General features: G+C 52.8%; 1 protein-coding gene across 14 annotated transcripts in view; it reads right to left on the bottom strand.

The window, feature by feature from the left end:
* Positions 1 to 138: 138 nt before the first annotated feature.
* MARK2 (microtubule affinity regulating kinase 2) overlaps positions 139 to 25,794 on the bottom strand; it is a 112,008-nt gene continuing 86,352 nt past the window's right edge. For 4 of the 14 annotated variants that reach the window (XM_083716230.1, XM_083716236.1, XM_083716237.1 and 1 more), the window contains exons 6-18: positions 23,902 to 23,972; positions 23,536 to 23,592; positions 23,157 to 23,393; positions 22,603 to 22,722; positions 19,812 to 19,911; positions 19,479 to 19,591; positions 16,229 to 16,361; positions 15,175 to 15,353; positions 14,128 to 14,225; positions 9,024 to 9,275; positions 6,671 to 6,697; positions 3,568 to 3,612; positions 139 to 3,263 (exon numbers count right to left, since the gene is read on the bottom strand). In XM_083716230.1, the coding sequence (XP_083572356.1) occupies positions 2,906 to 3,263; positions 3,568 to 3,612; positions 6,671 to 6,697; positions 9,024 to 9,275; positions 14,128 to 14,225; positions 15,175 to 15,353; positions 16,229 to 16,361; positions 19,479 to 19,591; positions 19,812 to 19,911; positions 22,603 to 22,722; positions 23,157 to 23,393; positions 23,536 to 23,592; positions 23,902 to 23,972 (1,790 nt within the window). In that variant the 3' untranslated portion in view covers positions 139 to 2,905. Of the gene's footprint in view, positions 3,264 to 3,567; positions 3,613 to 6,670; positions 6,698 to 9,023; positions 10,679 to 14,127; positions 14,226 to 15,174; positions 15,354 to 16,228; positions 16,362 to 19,478; positions 19,592 to 19,811; positions 19,912 to 22,602; positions 22,723 to 23,156; positions 23,394 to 23,535; positions 23,593 to 23,901; positions 23,973 to 25,794 lie in introns of those variants that run through there. The other 10 variants (XM_083716238.1, XM_083716240.1, XM_083716241.1 and 7 more) reach the window with 7 other exon arrangements.

Genomic DNA, 25,794 nt, shown 5'->3' on the forward strand with positions numbered 1-25,794 from the left:
GTGTGTGGCATTCACAATTGCCCAAATCAAGGCAGAAGATAAATTCTGTGCTCTAGCAAAGGGCTGTCATGTCTCAAGATGCATGTCTGAGATAAGGCTTCCCCCTCCCCTTCTGAAAAACAGGTCTGGAGCTTATGATTTTTCTTCTTTGGCTTTTAATAAGAATGGAAGGGGGAGAATCAGGCAAGCTACTTGGTCACAAGCAAGAGGAAGGAGGTCTTTGCCCCGTCAGCCTCCTCCCAGGCATGGTCTTCCAAAAGGTGCTCTGATCCTGTCACAGAGATAGCTTTGCCCAGGATGAGTCCTGCCAGTCTCAGCAAGATGAACACAGCAAAGGCCAAAAGGAATTGCATATGCGGTGACATCAAAATTGCCACTCCCAGAGCCTTTAGCAATTGGCCCTGCTGTAACAGGGACAGAGGGAGCCTCTTGTGGAACACTGCATCTCCTCAGAATACAAAAACAGTTCAGGGTATCACAGCAGGCCACAGCATTTTATGTTGTGAGTGCCACACTGCCCCTCTTAATCAGTTCCTTCACCAACTGTTGCCTGGTCAGGGCACAGAGCAAAAAGAAATCACGCAAAGGGGGCACAGAATTAGCATTCCACGTTCAAGGGGAACCACTGGGCATTTGGAACAGCTGCACCTAGGCCTTGCTTCCCATCACCACAACCCCATGGAGCCACCCCCACCCACTCTTGACAGGACGGCAGCAAGGCTTGTAGCCTCCCAGGGAGTGGAAGCACATCTCCAGGCAAAGTGCTTGGGGAGGGAGGTGGGAACAGAGGAAGCCAAGGCCAGGCAGGTACTTTCTGGAAAGTTTTAATCTAGAACCTGTAAAACTACATCAAACGGCAGCGTCCCTAGAGGTGGGGGGAGGGGGATGAACAAAAAAGGGACATGATTTTTTCTTTTTTTAAAAAAAGGCATTTTGTGATCAGAATTAAAAAAAAAAGTAACCACTCACAAAACCGAGGTATCAGTACAGTTATATACAAACCAGATTTGTGTGTGTGTGTGTGTGAGAGAGAGAGAGAGAGAGAGAGAGAGAGACAGTGGTGGGGTTGAAGGAGCTCAGTACAGACTGCCAGGGTGGGGAGCCCAACCACCCCAAAGAGGATTGAAAATACATTCTCAAGTGGTGATATGACAATGGAAGAAACCCATCTTGAGGGGTGGTGGGGTGAAGGGAGGAACAAGAGAGGTAATTGCAGCCACGGTCCCATTTTTCTCTTGTGCTTTGGAAAGAGGAGGGGAAAAGCCGGCTTGTCAAATGGGAAGGAAGGGCAGGCTGTGCTATCCTGCTTTTGTAGATGCAGGGAAGGAGGTAAATGGGAGGGGGAGCTTCCCTTATCTTCCACCATACTGGTAAGATACTGGTGGCCACTGCTGCAACCACTACCTGGGCAGGGAGAGTGTTAACAGAGCCCCCCCCTACATACCCCACCACAAAGCTCTTCCTCTTGCCCCCAAACATCAGCATGACCTGTGTATGTCGTCTTCCGTAATGGAAAGACTGGGGCAAAAATAGCTGTTCCCCCAGCTAATGATGCTTCAGGCAACTCTCCCCACAGGCAGATGGTGCCACTTGCTTTAATAACAGCCAAAGCCACTCTTGGGCACAGAGGAAAAGAAGCCAAGTATGAACACGTGTGCAAAGTTGGTGGCCAAGGTCTGGTGTGTTCCAGAGCATCCTGGGTCAGGAAGAAACATGCTGAAAGTTATCTTAGCTTGGAAGTGCTGGAGAAGGGGGGGGGGGTGGAGGCTTGGGATCAGAACCAACACGCAAGGCACCAGCAAGACTGATGGGGCAGCAGTTCTAACCATGATGCTGTGCAAGCTGTCAAAAGCCCTTAAAAGAAACTGGCTCGGACTGAACAAAGGAATGCTCTGCTCCCAGAAGCCCTTGCTAGCTTTATGCTGTCGCTCCTGGAGCTTGCAGGGAAGAGAATTGCTGGGGAGGGAGGTGGTCAGAGGTGAAGAAACGGACCGCTGTGGCTTGGGACACTCCCCACCCTTTGCTTTTCCAAGGTGGGAGGCAACCATATGCATGGCTAGAATCTCCACCCCACTCTTCTTTTAGGGGGTCTCAGGACCCTTGCCAGAAGAAGAGCAAATTGGAGGACAGTGCTCCTTCCAATGGCCTTGCTAAAAACAGGCCCTGATCTCTGGGAGCAGAACTGGCCGACAGTAGGAAGGGGAGGAGAGGGCGACCGCAGAACCGTCCGAACCCACCACCGTCCATCACTGGCCTGACGGGGGAAACCCAGAGGGAGAACCACTGGCACCACTATGCCCTTAGGAAAGCCCAACTCTCCAAGGGCATGAGCAAACACACGCTCGGCAGCTGAAAGCCCACCACCAACACAAGGAGCGGGAGAGGAGGGTGCGAGTGAAAGGCATTGTGGGAGGTAAAAGGCATTGTGGGGGAGGGCGAGCTCTGGCAGTTGAGGGGGCGGGGTGTCCACTTATCTCCCCATCTTTGCTTTTTGCTGTGTTTGGTAAAAATTTAAAACCCTGTCTCATGTGCAACAACAAAAAAAGAAATAAAGGAAAGTACCATGGTCGCCACGGAGACCAAAAGGGATGCCCCCCAACACAGTCACTATAGAGACCAACAGCCCTTGGTACGCTCCCACTACTGTTGCCACGGAGACGGGCTGGGTGGCTGCCAGCCACTACCCCACGCACTCTGTCTCCATGGCGATCCAGCAGCAGGGGGGGGAGTGATGGAGAGGGGGGATGTCCCCAAACATCCAGCTGCCGCCCCCTTTCCCTGCCCCCCCAATCTCCGTCCTGCACCAGGGTATCGAAAAATAAACCCTTCCAGAGTTAAAATTGCAGCTTTTTACTCCTAACCCCCACCCCATGCGCGTGCAGGCTGGGCCCCCCCGGGGGGCCTGTTAAAGCTTCAGTTCGTTGGCGATTTTGGAGGCAATGTTCTTGAAGGCCATGGAGGTGCCCGATATCCGCTTGAAGCGGACACCGTTGAGGGAGAGGCGGGGGAGCTTGCACACCTCCATCTCCCACTGGACAAAGGCCTCGTGGCCCGGCGCTCCGTGCATGCACAGAAGCATGTACTTCTCCTGCAGCTCGCACTGGCAGTTGTTAGCGTCCAGCACTTTCCGGATCTCCTTCATCATCTCGTTGGGCTCCATGGAGCTCGTCGTCTTCATGCTCCAGGTGAAGCGCAGCGAGCGCGGCTTGGCCTCCCGGTTCTCGTCCCGCTCCTTGTCGCCGCTGCTGCCCACCATGTGAGGCCTGAGAGGGGAGAGCGAGACAGTGAGCGGAGAAGGGCGCCCTCCCCACTCGGCCCCTTCGGCTGCCCCCAGAAGCCAAGCCTGGTCGGCAACCGAGAGCTGGAGAGGGGAGAGAGACACACACACACGCACACACAGAGACGCTAAGTAGTAGTTTGGGAGCAACAGAAGAGAGAGACAGGCACAGGAGGAGACGGAGAGGAGGTGCCAGGGAGCAGCCTGGCCCTGCTGGAGAAACAGACAGAGTGGAGCAAAGGCTTCCCCCAAAGGCTGGAGGAGGCCCCGTGACACTGGCTGCATCTCACCTGAGCGTCTCCACACGGTCTTTGCTTTCGGGCTCATGCAGGTTCCTCAAAAAACAGAGCAGGAGAACAAGGTATCAGGCACCCTCCAGTCAGCAGCTCCTACACCTGCTCTCCTTTTCTCCCAGGGGGCAGGGGGACGAGTGTGCATCTCTGGCAGGTGGGGCAGGGCGGGGGGCAACTCAAGACACGGAAGGGGCTGGTGAGGGCGTCATGAGGGCTGATGCCAAGCCCACAGGCCCCTGGCATGCAACACTCTGCGCGGCATGCTGGGAAGTGCGTTTTGCCAACATGGTGGTGAGGAGGAGGGCATCTGGGCTGGCTGGTTGCAGGTGTGGGATGCACAGCAGCACCTCTCTCCCTGGTCCCTCAGCACAAGCAGAAGCCACAGCCAGACAAGGGAAGAGAAGAGAAGCTGGAGCTGGAGTGGCAGGGGAAGAGGCTGTGCGGTGATCACCAGCTCAAAGCATACCTCTGCCACAGACTTGCAAAATGAGCCATGATCTCTCTCGGCCTCCACCTGCAATACCACCACTAGCCTACCTTACAGGGTTGCTGCAAGGACCACGAAGAGAATGTACACATTAACACTCGAAAATCAGTATATAGGAAGCTGCCTTATACGGAGTCATACCACTGGTCCATCTAGCCGAGTACAGTCTACACTGGCTGGCAGCAGCTCTCCAGAGTTTCAGGCAGGGAGTCTCTCCTGGCCCTACCTGGAGATGCTGCTAGGGATTGAACCTGGGACTTTCTGCATGCAAGGCAGATGACCTACTATGGAACTACAGTCTTTTTCCCTGTGGGGGAAATCATGCTCTAGGAATTCTAGACATTATTGGAATATAAAGTAAATGGCTTGGGAGGTGCTTCCCCTCTCATCTGAGCACCACTTCCAAGCCTAAAAATACACTGTGCCCAACTCTGCACCCGCTTCATAGAAACTTGCATCATAACCCACCTGCCCACTGAGACCAGCAAATGAGGAGAGCGTGCTGATGGCACCACCATGCAAGAGCGAAGGAAGAGCACAACCCTTGCCACGGTGGCTTCACAGTTTGCGGAATCCACTTACGAGTCTCGAGATGGCATACTAAAAACACTTTGGTTTCCATCAGGGTTTTAAGCAGCCCAATGGGCTGTTCTGGGAGAATGGTTTTGTGACATTGAGAGCCAATTTTATCAAAGCTGCTGCTTCACTGGATTCAGGCTCCAAACGTTTAGTAGCATGCACCCTTTTAATTTGGTTTTGGTTATACAAAGCACCACTTCTGGATTTATTTTTTAAAGCAACTCCTCAAAGCTCTTCCTGGCGTTGAGGCCAAGTGATGCTGGCCTTTTAAACTGCCCATATTTTTTGTTTAAGCAGACATTTTAAGCTCTGTCTCTTTCTTTGTTTTGTTTTTTGGTATTGCTGATATTTACTGCTTGCCATTCTGGGTACCCCTTTCTGGGGGATAAAGAGCCATATATACCGGGGGCCTTCCAGATTTTGTGGAACTACTACAAGTTCCTCCACGCCTGACCACTGGCCATGCTGGCTGGAGAAGGCGGGAGCAAGCAGCTATTAACACCTGGAGTGCCACAGGCCCCCCACTCCTTGCTATCCTTAAATATTCCAGCCACATCCATCCATCACTAAGCCATGTGACTTGCAACAGCCAATGGAGCTCCCTCATGCCAGCTCAGATGAGGGAGGGGGCAAGCAGGCAACCTGCTTCCTGATCACCAGTGTGCTTCCTTCTCTGCTCATCCACCATCACCAGGCAGGAGGTGGGGTAGGGGCGGAGGATGGGGGGAATCAAACAATGGAGAAACCTTCACACACACCCCACAAGCCTTTAATACAGCAGCTGCAGCTGCCTCTTACGGTCCACGGGTTTCTAGCACAACCCTCTGCTCAACCACTCTGTTCTCCTCCCCATCCCTGGTCATCTATCTTATGGCAAGTAGCTCCACAATGCTAAGGTTTTAAAGCACTTGCTTGCCCACCCAACCCCCACTTTTAGTCAATTTTACCCAGGAGAAAATGTTCCTTCCTCACTCCACCCCCCAAAGAGAGAAATCTGTTAGATGTTCAGCATAACTTGAAACAATAAAAAAGGTGAAGTAGACTGAATGAGGAAGGCCAGGGTTTTTGGAACACGCCAGAACCAAAGAGGTATGTAGGGTTCACATCCTGCCCTGTGCCCTGGGATGTCCAAAGAAACAAGCAAAAACCCACAGTCTTTTAAAGTGGAACCTGCTGACACTTTCTGCAGATTTGTTCCCATGAGGACTAGCAACCTCCCCCTTTCTAAAAAAGAACAAGATAAAAAGGCTACCTACTACAACGGGGGGGGGGGGGGGGAGGAGAAAGGAAGCCAACCCCCAACACACCGACTGCTAGTATCTTCCAGATTGTGCTCAAAACCTGCCACAGGATAATAATATCTGCTCTTTGGGGCCATGCAGATTCCGAGGCAACCGTCTCCCCACATGTCCGCCCTGAACCCTCAAGGCAGCTGCAAGCAATAGAGGCACAGCGACAGCCCAGCGCCTCCTAACCACCACCATGCAGGGAGAAAGGGGATTAGTTGGGTTGGGGGGTGGGTGGGCGTGTGTGAAAGAGAAAGGCGGGGGGGGGGGGAAGAGAGAAGGGTTTCGGTTAAAGATCAGAGGCCCAGCCTGGGGGACCAAGGAAGATGGCAGGCACCTTTAAAGAGACAGCATGCCCAAGTGGAGGAGGAGGAGGCCCAGCACCGGGTGAGCAAGCAACCTCTGCGGCTTCCCCTGCCCACCCTCCTCCCCACCAAGTCCCAGGCCAGCTCATTTGCAGGCGGCTGAGAGGCAGGCCAGAGCCAATGGGGGTCTTTCTCCACCCCACATCCCAGAGGCAGGGAGTTAACAAGCCCCCCCCCCCCCGCTGTCCCTTTAAGCATGCTCTGTGCACACACACAGACACACACACAGACGCACGCACACACAGACACCATTAGCAGCCAGAAGGCACAGAAGGGGGGGGGGCGGGGAGAGGAGAGGAAGAAGCCGGCAGGGAGGAGGTTAGTACTGCACAGGAGGAGGAGGAGGAGGAGGACAGAACAAAACCAGAGTGATGAACGCCTACCTTCTGGCAAACCTGAAAGACAGATTTCTAAAAGGAAAAAAAAAGGAGGGGAAACGGTGGGTGGGTGGGTGAGCGAGTGCGCAAATGACCGAGTGACAGGAGTGCCAGCCGCGCGGGAGCAGGCCAGGGCGCCCCAACCTCCCTCCCTAAAATAGTAATTGGCGGTGGGTGTCACAGCAAGGCCCCCACAACCCCGCCGCCTCACAACCCTCCTCAACCTTAGCTCCCTCCTCCCTGCAAACTTGGGAATCTGAAGAGCCTCCTTTGCTTCAGACAGAGACCGGCCGGAGGGAGGAGGGCTGAGCTGGGGCTCCGATTGCCCCCCTCCCATTGGAGCTGGAACCTTGCAGAGGGGGGAGGGAGGGAGGGAGGGCAGGACCCCAGAGGCACTTGGCTGCCCCCCTTGTCCCCAGTGCTGCCACAGCCTAACTCTCCCCACAAAGCTGGGAACAGAAGCTGGGGGTGCGGTGGAGGGGCAGGTTAAACACTTACAGCAAAGAGGGAAAGGGGTTGGGGGCAGGAGGCGCTGGGCTGTACAGAATGGCTCCCCCGTCATGCACCATAAAACACCCCCTCCCCCCAATCGAGACAAAAGGCTTTGCCAGGAAACTGTGCCCCATCTCACAGCCCATCCCCTCTCAGGGCTGTACGGGAAATAGAGAAGCCATTTTGAGACATATTCACACACACATATACACACACCACAAAAAAGCTGCCTTGAGGGACAGGTTCGAGCAGACCCCAGCTGCAAGACCTCCCTGGCTGGATCCTCACCACAGAAGGCAGCTGGTACTGACAGGGTCCAGAAGGCATCTCCTCCATCCTGTCACTTGGAAGGGGATGGAGAAGCATCGGGGAACCCTGGAAATGAGCTTGGTTGCCACCCTCACCATCTGGGCTGCTCTGCTAAATCCTTGTCCGCCCCCCACCCCTGGGACGGCTGGGCTGCAGGCGAGGCGGCTCCCACCCACCCTCAGCTTTGCGGCCTTCGCAGCAACCCAGGTCACTGCAGGAACCACAACAGAAGCAGTGTCTGGGGTGCCATCGGAGGGTGTGGGAGGCAGGCCTGGCTTGCTCTGTGGCTCAGCTGAGACTCTGCTGGTCTCCTTTTCTGAGCTGCAAACAGAAATGGGAATTCCCGGGGAGGAGCGCATAAGGCGGCATGCGCATGCTCTTGGGGAGAGCGCAAGGTGGTTCCTCCATGGCCTTGAGCTCTGCAGTTGCCAGGAGGAAGGTGACCTTCAGCCCGCTCTTCTGATCTCCATTCCCAGAATGCCTCTCTCCAATGTGGCACCTCCTGATTGGTCTTAACACATCAGGGAAGCACAGGAAGTTGCCATGGAGCAAGTCAGGCTATTGATCCACCTAGCGCCATATCACCTACAACAGGTGTGAGGAGCCTTTGCCCCCCCCCCCATGTTGCTGAACTACAACTCCCAGCAGCCCCTAGAAGAATGGCTAATGAGCAAAGGACGATGGGAGTTGAAGTTCAGCAATACCTGAAAGGCCAAAGGTTCCCCCAAACCTTGTCTCTGCTGGCCAGAAATGGCTCTTCAGGGTTTCCAACAGGGGACAACTCCCAGACCTACTGGAAACTGGGGATCAAACCTGAGACCTTCTGCATGCAATGCAGACACTGTCTAAATGAGCCATGGTTCTCCCCAAGCATCCCTGGTCCAGGTGCGCTCCCTTGCGTCTGAGCCCATTTGTCTGTAGATGTCCTTTGAGAGGGGCCTCTTCTCTGCTGCTCAATGCTCCAATACCAGGAGGGAGCTGAAAGGCAGGAAAGGGGTTCTCCACCCCTACATTCACACATATAAACACATGCAAACACACCCACCCACCCCTCTTGGTTGAATGCTACAGAAAAAATGGGGTGCCCCAAGCTTAATTAGGAGGCTAGTCCTTTCCAACCCCTTCCAAGCACAGTTTGGAAAGGATCCGGCCAAGGAAGGCAGCTGACACTCCTGCCCCTGTGCTGGTTCTGTGCAGCAACACGGTGGGGGCAGGGAGGAGAGATGCAAGACGAAGAGGAGGCGGCTGGGGTCACAAGGACATCCTTGGTGTGGGGTGGGGAAGAGGGGTACTTATGAGGGTGGGCCTGGCTGTGCACAACACACATATATACACACACACAGACACGAGGTAGTGAGCCTTCATGCTGCGCCCTGGGGGAGCAGGGGAGGATGGCTTGCATTCACCTCTCACCCCCAAACGGAACCCCCAAAGCACATATCTCAAGCAATCCTGGAGTTGTTTCCAATCGGCAAAGAATACCAGCTACGGATTTGGAAAGGGTTAAAAAAGGAGGACGGCTCCTCTTCCTCCCACCCCTGCCCACTTCCCTGCTCACCTGCGCACAAACTTGGAGGTGAACTTGCTGAAGATGCTCCCTGAGGCCCCCCTCCTGCCTTGGCTGTTCCCGGAGGGCGACGCGGGCGTGAGGCCGTAGGGGAGGTTCTGCTGGTCCCGGACCTGCCGGAGCTGCCCGGCATGGAAAGTGCTGCGGCTGGAGACGCCCCGCGGGAAGTTGGTGCGCTCCGGGAGGGCACTGCTGATGTTGTGGGCCGAGGGAGAGGCGACGGGGACCCTCTGGGGTGCAGTGCTGTGGGGAGGGGAGGGGGAAGAGCAGAGAAGACGACAGTCAGCGACCCCACTTGCTCGCCATCCAGGAACACTCCTCTGCCTGGGCTGAACAGGAAAAGTCTTTGAGGCAAGCCACTTTCAAGGGTTATGGCCTTTGCACCCCAGAGGATTCTGGGAGGTGGTGTTCTGCTTGTGGGGGTGGGAGGAAACACAAGGGGAGTTCTACAAAGAACCGCACAGCTGAGATTATATGAAGAGGTGCTCCTGAAATTCCAGGAGGAGTTCTCAAAAAATGGTGAGCCTGTTAAAATGGGTTTGCAGCCTAGTTTAAGACTGCAGAATAATTGCAGGAGGAATGTTGGCAGCTCCCCACAAGGCTGTGGTTGTTTAAACCCAACATGTGCAGCAGATACCTCGTTGGCAGCCAACGCTTAAAAGTAAATGAATAAACAACCCATATTTTGAACAGCACAGGCTGAAGGGCCTGCAATCTCAAGTAAGGGCACCAGGTGGGGGAGGAGAGGATGGGGCCCCTACACCTTTAATTAAACCTCACCTGCTGAAATCCCCTCTTCTACACAATTGTGAAAGGTGCAGAAGCCCCACCCCCTTTGCCATTTCTGGCCACTTCAAATCTCAGCTTGTTCCGCTGCTCACTCCTGCCCCAGCTTGGATAAAGGGAAAAGATTTCCAAAGCCCCTAGTCCTCAGTGTGAAGACTAGCCTTTTGCGCTGGCAGGAGGGGCACAACAACAGCTTCTGCTGTTGCTGTTGACCCTGGAGATGAGGTTAAAGAGCCGCTTGCCTGAACCCCAGCTGGTGAAGTAGAGACAAACAGAGCTGAATACAAAAGAAGGGGAAGGGTTCAGAAGGCTCCAATTGTCCTTTTTCTGCCTGGAGAGGACAGGCAACTAACTGGAGGCTTCTGATCTCGTTTTCAGACGCCTTTCAAGCCATCCAACCTGCCATTACCTGAAGTTGGAAATGATGCCTGTTCTACTTTCTACCAGGCAGCCCTGTTCCCCCTGCATTAGTGCTGTGCCTCCTTGGTTTTGCCCTCCAAGGCACCACAATCCTTCCAACCCCAAAACATTTGGCTGTCCCCCTCTACTTACCTCCAGGCCCTGAGCGAGCGCACTGGGGAAGGGCAAAAAAAGAGACATGGCTCCAGGGTGTGGAGCAGGCGGAAGACACAAAAATGTTGGAGAGCCCTAGGGGTGGGCAGGGGACGGAGGATACAAGGCACGCAGAGCTGCCCACTTGCCTGGGTCTCTGCGCCTCACAGTTATTGTCGGAGGGGGGCAGCGCGGGCTTGGAGGGGTGCACCGAGGCAGACATGGATTTCTGGTGCTGTCGCGGGCGCGCAGAGCTCACGGCGGCGGAAGCTGAAGCGGTAGAAGCCCTGGAGCCTGGAGTGGTTAGGCTAGGGGGGTGAGGGGAGGAAAGAAAACACAAGCAGGGGAGAAGCAGATGTTTAAAAAAGGAGGGATGGGGTGGAGGGTGGAGGGAAAAGTCAGGGAAGGCGGCTGGCTGTATCCGTAGCTGACCCAAACAGACTCCCAGTCTAGCAGGGAGGTGCCACCCTACCCACTGCGCCCAACATCTCGTTTGCCCCGTTTCAAGGAGAGTTCCTCATTCTATGAGTCTCAGGTGGATTTATTCCCAAGCCCCCAGGAATAATAAAAAAAGTCATGTTACAAGGAAAGGTACTTGGGACTGTGCACAAGATGGGGGTGGGTGGGCTCTGAACAGACTGCCAAAGTAGCAATGCACTGATTATTCCCCCTTATTCCCACCCAACGGGCATGGAAACACAGAACTCCTCTCGCTAACTGATCTGCATTCTTTCATCAACAGCCACGTTTGTCGAATGACTGGATTTATATCCCGCTTTTTGACTGGAGTCCTTAAAGTGATTTAGGGCATTTGCAAAATGGAACCAATGCACGTTTATTAAAAAGAACCCTTTTATAACAAAACAGGCTAAAACAAAAAAGCAAAATGGAAGCCCAGCCAGAGGAGGCACCAGGGGCTCTTGTCTCTCTGCCATTTTCCTCCCAGGCAGGAGGGGCCACTCAAGGGCCTTGCAGCAAACCTTTCCTTTCCTTGCATGTGTCTGTCTCCGATGCTGTTCCCTTGCTTGACCCTAATGCTTTGGGGAAGAAAGGGGGAAGGGCCCCCTTATTCTCCAAAGGCCCTGAGTCACCCCGGTAGAGCCATGCTGCAGCTGGGGCCTCATTGCAGGATTGTATGGCGGGGGGAGGAAAGGCAGCGGATCCTCCACCTTCAGCTTTGGATACGGCACGTGCTGTCAAATAATCAATCTGTCTGTTTGGCAGCTCAGACCACATCCACGTGCTTGCCCTTGCTCAATGAAACTGGGCTGCTTCTAATCATTTCAGCTGATGGAAGAAGGCCCTGGATCTCCCCCTCCCCAACCCATCCCTTTCTCACCATGGATACAGCCACTACTAGGTACATGGATGTCCCGGGGAAGGGGAGGAAGAGCAAATATACAATATACAACCCGGTATATGTGTATATGTGTCAGGAACAACCTTGATGCAAGAGTGGGAATGGATGTGGAGGGAATCGTGCTGGGGTCGGGTGGGGGACGGGACACCATGGCAGTTAGATCCTAAAAAGAGAGAGCCAATGTTCTCAAGCAAAAAGAAAACGGGTTTTGCTTGTATGTATCTATGCATGTTATGTTATGTGCGTGTCCATAATGGATGAGAAATGAAGAGGTCAAGCAGGGCTGCTTCTTCTGAGCCGTATCGGAAGTAGGAAATGTGGGGAGAACTTAAGACCAGCTGTGGATTTAGCAACTCTTTTGGTAGACACAGGCGACCAGGATCCCGTCCAGGTGAGTAAGCTGGTTGGCAGAAAAAAATGGGTCCCTCCATTCTTCCCGTCAGTCCCCTTGGGTGGGTGGGGCTTCCTCTCCTCCACAGCCAGTGTGGAAACACAGGGTAGTAGCCTTTTCAGCTGATGAAATAAACCCTGCAGGCTAGTAGCTAGTAGCCTAAGACCCGGAGGTGCAAGGGTGGTGATGGGATCAACACGCACCGGACTGGCCTTAACTGCAGAGGGTCCACAGTTCAAGATGCATCCGGCTCATTTAAAAAGGCAACGTTGTAGGGAAGGTCTAATATTTGCCTAGTTCTCTCTGAAGTGGCTCAAGCTGTGTTTGAGCTCCACCACTTCAGGCTGCCGTCGGGGGGGGGGGCAGGCGAGAGAGCTCATAGGAGGAGATGCTCCTCCAATGCTGCAGAATTCTCTGGGGAGAAGGTGGGGCAGAGAAAGGAGAACTCTGCAGGGAGCAGATTGCTTGGTTGAAGAAGGGACCCTAGAGAGGAAGGCCGGTTTCCCTTTGCCAGGGCTAACTATGGGCTGGAGGGTGAACATTGTTGCTCCAGATCCAGGACACGTGGTTCAGGCTACTGCTGCCGCTGCTGAACCAGACAGAAAGAAAGAACAGAAGCGCCCCCCCCCCCCCAGCATTACCCACAGCCATCTCCCCTCTCTCAATCAATTGGCAGAACAACGCTACAAATCATCTTTCAACACTTCTGAAGTATTCCAAACTAGCTCGTAATCTCACCTTGCCGCAACCAGGATGCAGCTCTGTTCTTTGAGGACTGTGTTTGGGGAGCAGGGGAGAAGAGAATGGACCACTGACAGAGAAGGCACCTGAACCCAGGCAGGTTTGGACCCACCGCTTCTGAGCCTGTGTAAATGCAATGGCTGCCCCACAAAAACCCAGGGAACCACAGCTTGGTACAGTTGGGGAGAACTCTTTGAAACGTGAGCACTGCTTCCTCTGACCCAGGAACTACTGTTAAAATCAGTTTTAAGTATGCAGCGCATTCCTAATATTCTTAAAACCACACCGGATTAGAGCAGCGATGGGGAATCTGTGGCCCTCCAGGTGTTGTTGGACTCCAACTCCCATCAGTCCCAGGCAGCACAGGCAATGGTCAGAGACGGTGGGAGCTGGAGTCCAGCAATATCTGAGAGGCCATAGAATCTCCATCCGTAACTTGGGAGGGGAAATAAGGGAACCAGAGGCAAAGGTTCATGCATGTGTGTGCAGGTCTGTTTGGTGGCTTTCAATCATGCAGTCCAGCCAGGCAGCAACTGTGGCTTTGCCCAGCTGAACAGAGAACTGACAAGGCAGGTCTGACCTTCCAGCTGAGGCTGCATAGTCAGCTGTTGATTTCCAGCACTGCGCTGGATGGCCTCACAATGACCTCTCCAATTTTAGGATTGCCTCTATTACAGACTGCTGGTGGGGGCAATCACTTGCCTCCTTTGCATTACAAAGGTGCCTGCAGACAGAAAAGTTGTCATGCCAGGGAGAAGGCTTTTGGCTGACTGTTGCCTCTTGATATGTTGGCTTTCTGAGTGTAGGAATTCCCACCCTTGAGGATTCAAACACATGCCTCGGCCACCATCTTGCAATCTCTAATGGTACATTCCAGGGATGGCTCTCTCTCTCCCCGCCACACACCCCGCGTTAAGAAATGCATGACCCATCAGGGCTAGCCAAGACATATTGGCAGCTGAGATGGACCTCAAAATGGTGCCCTGCTCCCCACCAGGGGTCGGGGAATATCAACACCAGGATCTGCAGCCTTGGTGGGCCCTGTTGCCTGAGGTGGTCACCTCACCTTGCCTCATAGGTAGGCCGGCTCTGTGACCCATACACAAAACAGCCCTGTGCAGCCACCTGCATTTTGCTCCACCTGCAAAGCTGCCCCAAAACAGCTGGACACCTCTCTACTACTGAAGTTTTCTCTTCCTAGTGCATCTTTATGTCTGCATCTGGCAAGCAACATGATGAAGCTGGCCTGGGCTCCAAGCCCTTACCTATCTTTGCCGTTCTGGATGGAGTTCTGGCCCAAACTGGCCCGGTCCAGCATGGGGGAGTTGCGGCTCCGGTTTGTGCTGGTTGAGAGGACGCTGTTCTGCAGAGGGGTAGAGACACTGAGTGAGCACAAGCCATTCACTGCCCACGCTTCAGAGAAAGAGAAAGGGAATTAAGCGGCTCCAGCCTGCTGCTTCTGCAGAGACTACCTGAGCTACGCTACCTGAGTCAGCACCCAGGTCTCCCAAAGAGTCATAACCGAGGGATAGAGGAAGCTGCCCTACACAAGAGAGACGTGTAAGGGTCCATCAAGCTCAGTGTTTCCCAAACTTGGGTCTCTAGCTGTTTTTGGACTACAATTCCCATCATCCCTAGATAGCAGGACCACTGGTCAGGGATAATGGGAATTGTAGTCCAAAGGCAGCTGGAGACCCAAGTTTGGAAAACACTGATCTAGCTCAGTATATTGTCTACCCTGTCAGCAGCTCTCAAGAGGCTGCAAGGGAGGCAGGGGATCTTTCTCAAGCCTACCTGGAGATACCAGGGATTGAACCTGGGACCTTCTGCATGGAGTACATATGTTCTACCACTGACTGGCCCTTTCCCCCAAAACAGGAGGCTGCCTTATACTGAGAATGACCTACTGAGGTCCATCTAGCTCAGTATTGTCTAGAATTCTCCAGAGCTTCAGACCAGGAGTCATTCCCAGTTCTGCCCGGAGATGCTGTACTTTCCCCAAACTTTAATTCTGCCCCCCCCCCTCTCCTTGTGGTCTTCCAGTCCTCAAACTCCTCCTCTAAACTCTCAGAAGCATGCCCTGGTTCCCTTCACCCCTGCTGACAGCTGAACAGAACCTCTGTGTTCAGAGGCAGGATTCATTTGAGGGCCAGCTCCTGGGAAGCAGCTCCTCGTGTGCTGTAATGGCACGTTCACCCCCTGCTGCAGCAACCCTCTGACCCGGAAGCGCAGCTCCCTGCGTCATAAACATGAAGAGGCCACAACAAGACAAGAGTCCCTCCCCACCCGCCCCAGAGCAAGAAAGGACTAACTGTGGAAGGTGTGGGGGTGCTCTTCTTCCTCTCGAGGCTGGGCAGGGGGCTGGCAGGCACTTTCACCGTGCTGCTGGCCTTGTTGCGCCCAGCCTCCCGCTCCTCTTCAGGCCGCTTGTTCTCTGCATTGGCTGCCTGTGTTTTCTTGGAGTACGAGGAGGATGTTGGGATGGTGGGTACTGTGGTGGGAAGAAGAGAGGGCCAGGGAGTGGGGGAAGAGAGAAGAAGAGTCAGCGTGGTGAGGTCTGGTTTGGGGAAGGGATACCCAGATACCCAGCAAGGGGAAGCTTGTGCTTTCTGGGCAGGACCCTGTTTCACAGGTGTGGAAGGAAGGAAGGAAGGAAGGAAGGAAGGAAGGAAGGAAGGAAGGAAGGAAGGACTCTCTCTTCTAAGGAGTCAATGAGCAACTGGAAAATTCCCTGCACCCCAATGCGGGGAGAGGGAGATTAAAAACCGTCAGGAGTTTTAAATAACCTGCATGGCTGCAGTCATGAGCTACATAAAGCAGGAAGGAAAATATAACCGTGTAATTAAAAACACACATACAAACATCCCAGTTTAGTTTTCCAGCTCTCCTTGCTGGATCTCGGTATCTTAGTCCCCACAGTGCCTGGTGAATGTTGTAAAATAGCCTGTACGGATGCACATTCCCCATCTCACATGAAAAAAATTATGCCTCCTTGTTGAATAGGCAGACCCAGTCAGATGAGCAGAGTAGTAACAGTAGTAGTAGAAGTAGCAGTAGTAATAATTGTAATACAGTGGAACGTCAGGTTTTGAACATCTCTGTTGACGAACGTTTCGAAACTCGAACACCGAATACCCGGAAGTAGCTGCTTCCGTATTCGAACATGCCTCAGAAGATGAACTTCTGAGGCAGCTTCCGTATTGATTTTTCCATTTTGAGGCTTCTGTTTTGAGTTTCTGAACGTTTCGGAGTTCAAACGTTCTTCCGGAACCAATTACGTTTAAAAACCGAGGTTCCACTGTAATGGCAGGGAACTCTCACTGTGGTCCCCCCCTGAGCAAGAAATGTGGTGGTGGGATGACTCACCCTGGTCGCTTAAGCGGCGTTGCTTGGGGTTGGCTGATACACTGCGCTGTACCTTGTGCGACGGGGAGGGGGCGGTGCTGTTGGCAAGTTCGGGTTGGGTCCGTGGCTTCAGGGTAATGCTATCGTTGTCAAGCTGGAAGAGATCAGGCAGGAGCACGAGGGTGGGGGGAGAAGAGGCTCACTCAGTGGGTGAAGCTCTGACCCAGGCATTCCATTCATGTAATCATTTATTTATATCAGATATGAAGAACCTACACACATTATTTATATGATCTCTACTCTTGGCTGAGGAAGAGGAGAAGAGGAGTTCTTAATAGTTGCTGCTGGAGGGTGAAAATAGAAATTGGGGTGTGCTTGTGAACATCCTGAGATACAAAGTGCAGCCCCTCCCCTAGCCAAACTGCAGCCTGCCCACCCCCTGCCCTGCTCAACAGCCAAACGAATGTGGCAGAACAGATTATACCATTTCAGCTCAAGGAAGAGATTTTGGAGGCTCCTCTGTGCTAATATATATATATATATATATATATGCAGGTTTTGGTGTCCTCGGGTGTCTTCCCGTGTAAAAGTTGGGGTGTCTAGGCGACGTTTCGACGAGGTCTCACTCGTCATCTTCAGGCTGGTGCTTTCGGCTTCTTGTTACTGGAACAGAGCGGGATCTCAATGTTTGAGTTCCTATAAATACTGTAGAGGGGGTGTATAGGAACTCAAACATTGAGATCCCGCTCTGTTCCAGTAACAAGAAGCCGAAAGCACCAGCCTGAAGATGACGAGTGAGACCTCGTCGAAACGTCGCCTAGACACCCCAACTTTTACACGGGAAGACACCCGAGGACACCAAAACCTGCATTCCTGTACCCGTGAAAATCTACGAAAGCATATATATATATATATATATATATATTCTCCTAGGAGAAAGATCCTAATCCAGTCTGCTCACTTTGTGATACATTTTTTTAAAAAACAACCAAAGATCACTGCAAGCAAAAATTTAAGGGGCATTTGAAAAAAGGTATCACCCAACTGCAGACTGAAATAGTGGAGTTCATTCTGCATCAGGTGTGGGGAACCTCCGGCCCTCCAGAGGTTGCTGAGCTACAACTCTCGTCAGCCCTAGCCATTGGCCATGTTCGCTGGTGCTGAGGCAATTTGTAGTTCTGCAACCTCTGGAGGGCCAGAGGTTCCCCCAATCCGGTGTGTTCATGACAACATATCTAATTTCAGGTGGTCTCCAGTAGTATTAAGCTTGTTCTAAAATTCTGTTCAACTGGTACTACAAACAGTGCTACAATATAGGTTTCAGATGCAAAGCCACTGGAAGTCTGCACACCTCAACAGATGAGGGTGCCATAAACTCCAACAACAAGTCTCTTTGTGGTGCAATGGGTCAGGGCTTTTGGCTGTTAACCAGAAGGTTGGTGGTTTGAGCCCATCCAGGGATGGCTGTGGGCAGGGGGTTGGTTTAGATCAGTGTTTCCCAACCTTTTTTGGGCAAAGGCACACTTGTTTCATGAAAAAAATCTCGAGGCACACCACCATTAGAAAATGTTTAAAAAATTAACTCTGTGCCTATATTGACTATATATAAAGTAACTCTCTTTAATAGGCATCAAATAAACACAAAGAAAGTACCGGTATTTTATAATTACTTTATTATGAAATAGTAAGTACCGTATTTTTAGGACGCTCCGTCCCATAGGACGCACCTACTTTTTTTTGGGGGGGGGGGAATAAAGGAAAAAAAATTTTCCTTTATTTCCCCCCCCAAAACCAGGTCGGGGAACAGTGGGATGGCGGTGCTGCGCCTCCCCGCTGTCCCCCGAGCTTGTGGGGCTGGCCCATGTCTGCCTGGCGCGAGGGGCGCTCTGCTTCAGGGCGCCCCGCGCATCGGGCGGCAGGCTACAGTCCGCAGCATGGGGAACCCTCTGTTTCAGGGCGCCCCACGCGCCCCCACGGGTGCGCAAGGCTTGCCAACACGAGCGCGGAGCACGGGGCGTCCTCCAAAGGGCGCCCCGTGCTCTGCGCCGCCCGCAAGCCTTGCGCTCCTGGGGGGAGATCCCCCGGGTGCGCAAGGCTGGCCAACACCAGCGCGGAGCACGGGGCGTCCTCCGAAGGAACGCCGCCATCCCGCTGTCCCCCGACTTGGTTAGAAGGCTGGCGGGGGGGGGGGGGGAGAAGCCTGCTTTTCCCCGTCGCCAGCCCCGCAAACTCGGGCGACAGCGGGAGAGGCGTAGCGCGCCCTTCCCGCTGTCCCCCGACTTGGCTAGAAGGCTGGCGGGGGGAGAAGCCTGCTCCTCCCCGTCGCCAGCCCCGCAAACTCGGGAGACAGCGGGAGAGGCGTAGCGCGCCCACCCGCTGTCTCCCGACATGGTTTGGAGGCTGGCGGAGGGCTTCCTCCTCCCCCAGCCCCGCAAGCTCCCAGAGCTCTGGATCCCGTTCTGGGGGAGGGGGAAGCTCGGGCTTCCCCCGCCCCAGCCCCGCGTCTCCAGCCGGGAGACGGTCGCGCTTTAGCCCCGTGCGTGCTCTCCCAGCTGGAGAGGTGACGCGCGCCTATGGAGGCTCCTGCCATAGGCGCGCGTCACCTCTCCAGCCGGGAGAGGGTCGCGGGGGGCTGCTTTAGCCCCGTGCGTGCTCTCCCAGCTGGAGAGGTGACGCGCGCCTATGGAGGCTCCTGCCATAGGCGCGTGTCACCTCTCCAGCGGGGAGAGGGTCGCGGGGGGCTGCTTTAGCCCCGTGCGTGCTCTCCCAGCTGGAGAGGTGACGCGCGCCTATGGAGGCTCCTGTGTCTAGTAGAGGCTGGTTTATCAGGGCGACTGGGGCACCACCCACCAACCTCAGCCTGCCCTTGGCTGCCTTCCTACCTACAACCAGTCCAGGTGGGGTCCCTGCCTGCTGACTTCTTCCTCCTTGGTCTCGATGCTGTCCTTGCGGGACTCAGCAGGGAGGAGGAGGATGGTGACCAAAGTAGAATTTGACGGCTCCGCCAGTCACTGACTCCGCCTCCACCTCCTGTTGTCCTCTCTACCTTCCGCCCTGCCAGTCCCAGGGGGCACCAACCTCTGCCGCAGACACCCAAAGGGACAGATTCAGAACTGTGCTTTTGCACTTGGGAGTTTCACGCCAGTGTGTTTCCACTGATGGAGCTTCAATGGGGAAGTGCTACCGCTGAAAGCATGCGAACACCCAGATGTTTGCAGCTCAGTCCCTCAAACGGAAGCCACGCACGCACACCAACGGACAAGGAACTCACCTCTGAATTTTTGTATCCTAGCAGCAGATATGTAGCCATGACTTCGTTATACTTCTGGCTGACTAAGGAGTCCTGGATTTCCTCCCGGGTATATCCCATGGAGATCATGAGCTCTGCAGGACAACGGAAGGGAGCACGCACACACAGGGAAAGGAGAGAGACGGTCAGCGCGCCTTGAAGGGTGGATAAATAAATAAAACTGTGTTTAAAAGATGCATGGAGGGAGGGAGGGAAATCTGTGGGTACGCCCTGCAGGGAAACGAAAGCCAAGCGCTTGCCCGGAAAGATCCTGCGCAGGGCCACCCAATCACCCGACCCGCCTCAGTGACACACCTGTCCGCCGGGGATCCTTGTAGTCGGGCAGAGGCTCCACGTAAGGCTTCAGTTCATCGTCCTCGTGACCCACATTCATCCAGCGGTCTTTCATGATTTGCTATGGAGAGGGGAAGGGGAAACGTTGGCTCAGTATGCGGGGGGTGGCGGTGACAATAGCGCAAAGGAGTGCTTTCTTTCTTTTTAATGTTTTAGTGAGGATGGTCCCAGTTGCGTAGCTGGAAGAGTTTCCTATTGGAAAACTGGAACCACTCGCGCAAAACGCAGGCTCTGCACACACCTCTCTCCCCAATGTTCACAGCAAGCTCCCAGCTGTGAGGAGATCTGGCCCACCTCTCCCTCTCTCCGCAAGTCTGGGTAATGCAATCCATGTCACCACCCAAGCCCATGATTAATTCGTGAAAGACCATGGCATAATCAGCGAGCTCTCCCAGCTAGTGTACATAAAAAAACTGCAAATAACTAAAATAAATAAATGAAAAAAATCTATGGAAACATGTAAGCATGAAATAATTATAATTAAAATACAAATAAAAATCAGATAGGCTTTTATGAATATAGGTAACAAAATTAGATGTCTGGTTAGGATTACTAAAAAAAAAAAAAAAAAAAAGGTTTCAGCAGGCAACTAAATATATATACAGCAAAGGTGTCTGCCTAATATCAATCTTCCTTTCTCTGCTTCTTCACTTTATCTGATGAGCTTTATGAATTGCTGTCTTTGTGGATTTTAATATTTTTGGCTTTTTATTATGCTGGGCTTTTTTGGCGGTTGTCTGATGTATTGTGCAGATTTGGATTTTCTTGGGCAATACCCAACTAAGTCAGACTCAGAGTAAACCCACTGAGTTAATGAAGTCCACTGACTTCAATGGGTATACTCAAAGTATGACTGACAATGAATATTGCCCATTGTACATATACTCTATTGTTGCAAGTCACTCTTATTTGGGGGTGGGGTGGGGATAGAGATTTTTATAATGAATGAATGAAGTAGGTTATTTTATTCTATAAACAAGGTGTAGGCAAGCTTTGGCTCTCCATATGTCGCTGAACTACAACTCCCATCACAGAGGTTCCCCACACCTGCTACACAGAAACCAAACCAGGAAGAAAAACCATGCAATTTACACCGTTGACTGGAAACCCCAGCTTGCTGCTCCAGTGATCTGTCAAGACCTTCTCCTTGCCTCTGGCATGAAATCAACACAGCACCCTCCCTCTGTATATCACGGAGAACGGAGGGTGTGTGTGTGTGGGTGTATGTGTGTGTGTGTGTGTGTGTGTGTGTCTTGCCTTGTCTCCGCCCACACCCGAGCACAAACCCAACTGCCCCCCTTAATGCACTCTTCCCTGCACTTCCCCTTCTGCATCCCTGAAGCCCACAGTTAAAATTGTTGCTTGCAGGCAGAGAGCAGCAGGGGCCATGGCATTCCAGCACCAGACAGCAAGGAACTTCCCTCTCCTATTCAAGAGAATGGCTGGCGGGGCTTCTTAATTACTTGCCTACGCAGAAAGGCAGTTTCGGATGGCAGGGGGCACTGCAGCCCAGCCAGACAAAGGCAGGAGCCAACCGCTGGGAAATGAACCAGGCCCTCTTCACGCTAGCACTGGAGGCAAGGAAAACCGCCTTTTGGAAAATAAAACTAAAAACAAACAAGACCGCGCACTGCTTGCAAGGACAGGGCTTTCCTACCAGCATGGACTTGGATACGCCTTCTAAAAACTGAGACAGCGCTGGCACAATTCTAAGACTTAAAAACCAAGGGCAAAACCTGGATGCAGAGTTGGTTAAGCAACTGCCCAAAATACACTTGCTTAACCAAATACTGTCAAAGGGTACATTCACACATTACGTTTTCTGTATACACCGAAAGTGGTATTGTTATCTTTGTTTCCAAGAGCGCAAACTGAAAAGCATTAACGGGTGAATGAAGCAGAAGTGTTTGGGAAAGGATCTCATCAGAGAGAGAAAGGAAGGGAATCTCTTAAAGGCATCCAAAGAAGGAAGTCTTCACATACTTCTCAGAATTTTTTTTTTATTTTTTGGGGTGGGGTGGGGAGGCAGGGCAGGAGGGAATGGGTTCCACACTGAGGGGGGTCTAGCCAAAACTACTGATTTAAGGCAGGAGGGAATGGGTTCCACACTGAGGGGGGTCTAGCCAAAACTACTGATTTAAGGCAATGACAGCACATGTTTTGCATTCAGTGAGTCCTCTCATGTCCCTGGCATCCACACCCCAGTGTCGCCCCAGGAGGACTGATTCAGATAGCTCACAAATCACCCCACTTGGGAGAGGGAGCCCTCAGAAGGCCACAACTGCACCATCTTGGATCTCCCATCACCCTCAAACTCTAGGGATGAATCCCTTGTAACATCTCTTGCCCAGCAGCTGCCCAGCAGCATGTGGCCCTTTGCTGAGGCAGCATCTTCCATAGCTCAGTCAGCAGAGTCCACCGGGAGCTGCCCAGGGATCTGTCTTGCCCTGTATGGAAAACTGCTACCACTTCACCAGTGAGAACAAACGGGGTCTCAGGTTTCATCCCTGGCAACTCTGGACAGAACTGGGAAGGACTCCTAGTCTGAAACCTTGGGACAGGTTCTGCGTCTGCAGAGACAATACTGAACTTGACGGCTCAATGGTCTGCTTTGGAAGAAGGCACCTTCCTATGACTAGATGGCACAACAGCAGGAACTCCAAAATGATGGGTGGTGTGTTGTAGGATTCCACAAGTGGATGCCGGCCTCCCTCCTGCCCAGCCCACCTGGTCCCCGGTCCTGTCTCCTCACCTCTAAAGTGCCTCTCTTGCTAGGGTTGAGGATGAGGAATTTTTTCAGCAGGTTCTCACAGTCCGTGGACATGTAGAAGGGGATCCGGTACTTCCCCCTCAAGACCCGTTCTCGCAGCTCCTGCAGAGGGAAAGGGGAGGGAATGAGCAGCAATTCCGCACGTAACTCAACTGCAGGTGCAGGGGAGCCTTTGACCCTCCAGATGTTGCAGAACGATTTGCATTGGCTACAGCAAGCATGGCCAGTGACCAAGAGCGATAGCTTAGCAACATCTGGAGAGCAAAAGGCTCCCTATACCTATTCTAAGGGAAGATGCCCTGATCCTAACACACACATGCACAGAAGGGAGTGGAGATACTGGAAGGCCCTGAAGCCTTTGGGTGGCTCTGGTCCATTGCCGAGGCAACTTCTTCCACAGCTCAGTCTGACTGACACAGCTGGGAATCCACAGAGGTTGTTCCCTCAATACTGGGATAGCCAGCCTCAAGTTGCAATTGTGCTGCCAACCCCTTGAAGCTGTAAGCCATTCTCCTCGCCCTCCACAACTCCCTTACCTTGAGGTTCTGCCCATCGAAGGGCAGGGAGCCGCTGACCAGTGTGTAAAGGATAACCCCTAGGCTCCAGACGTCCACCTCGGGGCCGTCGTACTTCTTGCCCTGGAAAAGCTCAGGGGCGGCGTACGGGGGGCTCCCGCAGAAGGTGTCAAGCTTGTTGCCAAACGTGAACTCGTTGCTGAAACCGAAGTCTGCAATTTTAATGTTCATGTCGGCATCTAAGAGCAGGTTCTCTGCCTGTAAAGGGAGGCAAAAGGCAAGTCAGGCTGGGGAAGCCAAACGGGCCAACAACACCATGTTTTACTTCCAACGGGAAATCCAGCATTTGCACAGGGTAAACACAGAGCTTTACAGGAGCATTTTCAGCATTTATACTCACCTTCAAGTCTCTATGTACAATGAATTTTTGGTGACAGTACTGCACAGCAGAAACTATCTGGAAGACAAGAGGACAGAGAGGTCAGGGGGGAGGTTTGTGTTGCTTCATAACACACGCAATCCAGATGCATTGACCTTTAATCACAGTCCCCAGAAGTGTAGGAATCGATTTTCTGCAATGTATCCCCATATGCCTGTGGGTTGTGTGTGAATAATAGAACTGCTTGGGGGAACAGGGCGGGGGGTGGAATTACATGGATCTTCACCACAGAAAGCATCAAGCCCCACTTTCATATTTGCTGGGCAGCTGCTGGGGCCCTATAAACACTGTTTGCTTCACGCACTTCAAGAAGGGTGCAGCACCAACCTGTCGGAATTTTGCCCGTGCTTCTTTCTCTTTCATTCTTCCATGGGCTACTAAATAGTCGAACACCTCACCTGCAGGGGGCGCAAGAGGGAAGCATAATGTTACTTGGGAGTTCCGCTGAAAGTCTGATGCTGAGGTTGTGGGGGGGGGGGTGTCAGAGGAAAGGACTTAGAACATTGCTCTCCATCCTGTGCCTCCTCTACCCCCCACCCCCATTTTTTGCCATCACCGAGAATAACAAAACTCAGGAGCAGATTCCACTTGGGCCTGGAGGAGAGGAGCACACCAGTCCAGCTGTACTTTTCAGAAGTCTCAGCCATTTCTCTCACTATAGCTCAGTAGTAGAACACTTGCTTGACATGAACAAGACCCTGGATTCTATCCCAGTCATTGCCACTTTTGTGTGTGTTTTTTGAAGGATCAGATAAGTGATGCGGAAGCTTCTTCTCTGTTACAGACCCTAGAGCAGGCACCCCCAAACTTGGCCCCCCAGCTGTTTTGGGACTACAACTCCCATCATCTCTAGCTAACAGGACCAGTGGTCAGGGATGATGGGAACTGTAGTCCCAAAACAGCTTGAGGGCAGAGTTTGGGGATGCCCGCCCTAGTGAAATGCTGTTCAGAGTACTGGGCCAGACAGATAAATACCAGGCCAAGGCTGTGTTCTAAGGAAGGGACAAGAGCTCAGTGGCAGGTTCAACCCTCATTATCTCCAATTAAATAGGAAGGCAGCAGGTGACGGGGAAGGACCTTTCTCTGCACGAGACAATTGGAGAACCACTGCCAGAGAGCAAGATTCACCTAGCGAGTTCTCCCAGTGGAAACCCTGAGCAATGGTTTGCACAATGGGGCTTCCCCCCATCTCCTCCCCCATGCACCCCTGAAATTGGCTCGGGGGTGGGGTCAGGCGAAACCCCAGACCAGCATATGGGGGACGGGGAGGAGAGGGAAGGTGGTTCTGTCTGGCAAGCTGACATGATTATGCTGACAGAGTGACTGGAAATTCCTCCCACAGTTGACCGTGCTGGATGAACAAATAGCTTGGCATAGTATTGGGCAGTTGCCTATGTTCCAAAGAAGGAAGCAGCATTCACCGGCTTGGCATGCAGTAGATCTCAGGTTAAAAGTATCAGGTAAAGAGATAGACACCTTTTCTCTGCCAGGGACCCTGCATTGGACTAGACAGCCCCACATAGTCGAGGCTGGTATAAGGCGGTTTCCTATGTTACAATGAGTCTTTCCATAAGTCACTACAGCTTCATCTTGAAAGAGAGCCATGCCCCACGGACGGCTGTCTCCAGGCACTGCCTGCCTGGTGAGTAGGATGCGTTCCGTCCATCTCCTGCAATTGTCTAGGGCCCACCAGTAATGGCAATGGCATTTCTAAAGGCCTTTGTGTTTCCCGACAGACTGCGTGACATTCGCACAAAACTGGCAAGATTGCCTCCAGAGATTCAGAGCCTGCTTAAAAAAAAAAAAGGGCAAGACTTAAACTCGGCAAAGCCGCTGTCAAGAGTCACCAGGGGGTGGGGGAAGAAAGAGAGGAGGGAGATAAAACTTACCTAAAGATAGGCACTTTCAAAAAAACCCTCTAGGATGTGGTATTTAGAACATTTACAGGCACACCTCGGAGATGTTGCGGGTTTGGTTCCAGACCGCCATAATGAAGCAAATATCGCAATAAAGTGAGCCACACAATTTTGTTTCCCAAGGCATACAAAACTTATGACTACACTATACTGCAGTCTATTAAGCCAGGTCCACCTGACTGCAGTGGCAGGACGGGGAAAACCCATCTCCAGCCCTAGCTAGCTCCACTCCCATGGCCAGGAGAGGGGTGACGGCGGCAGGGGGCTTCCTTCTCCTGGAAGCAGCCAAGCTGCCTGTAGCTGT

This window comes from Podarcis gaigeae (assembly GCF_964106915.1).
Source record: "Podarcis gaigeae genome assembly, chromosome: 16".
Taxonomy (NCBI): Eukaryota; Metazoa; Chordata; class Lepidosauria; order Squamata; family Lacertidae; genus Podarcis; species Podarcis gaigeae.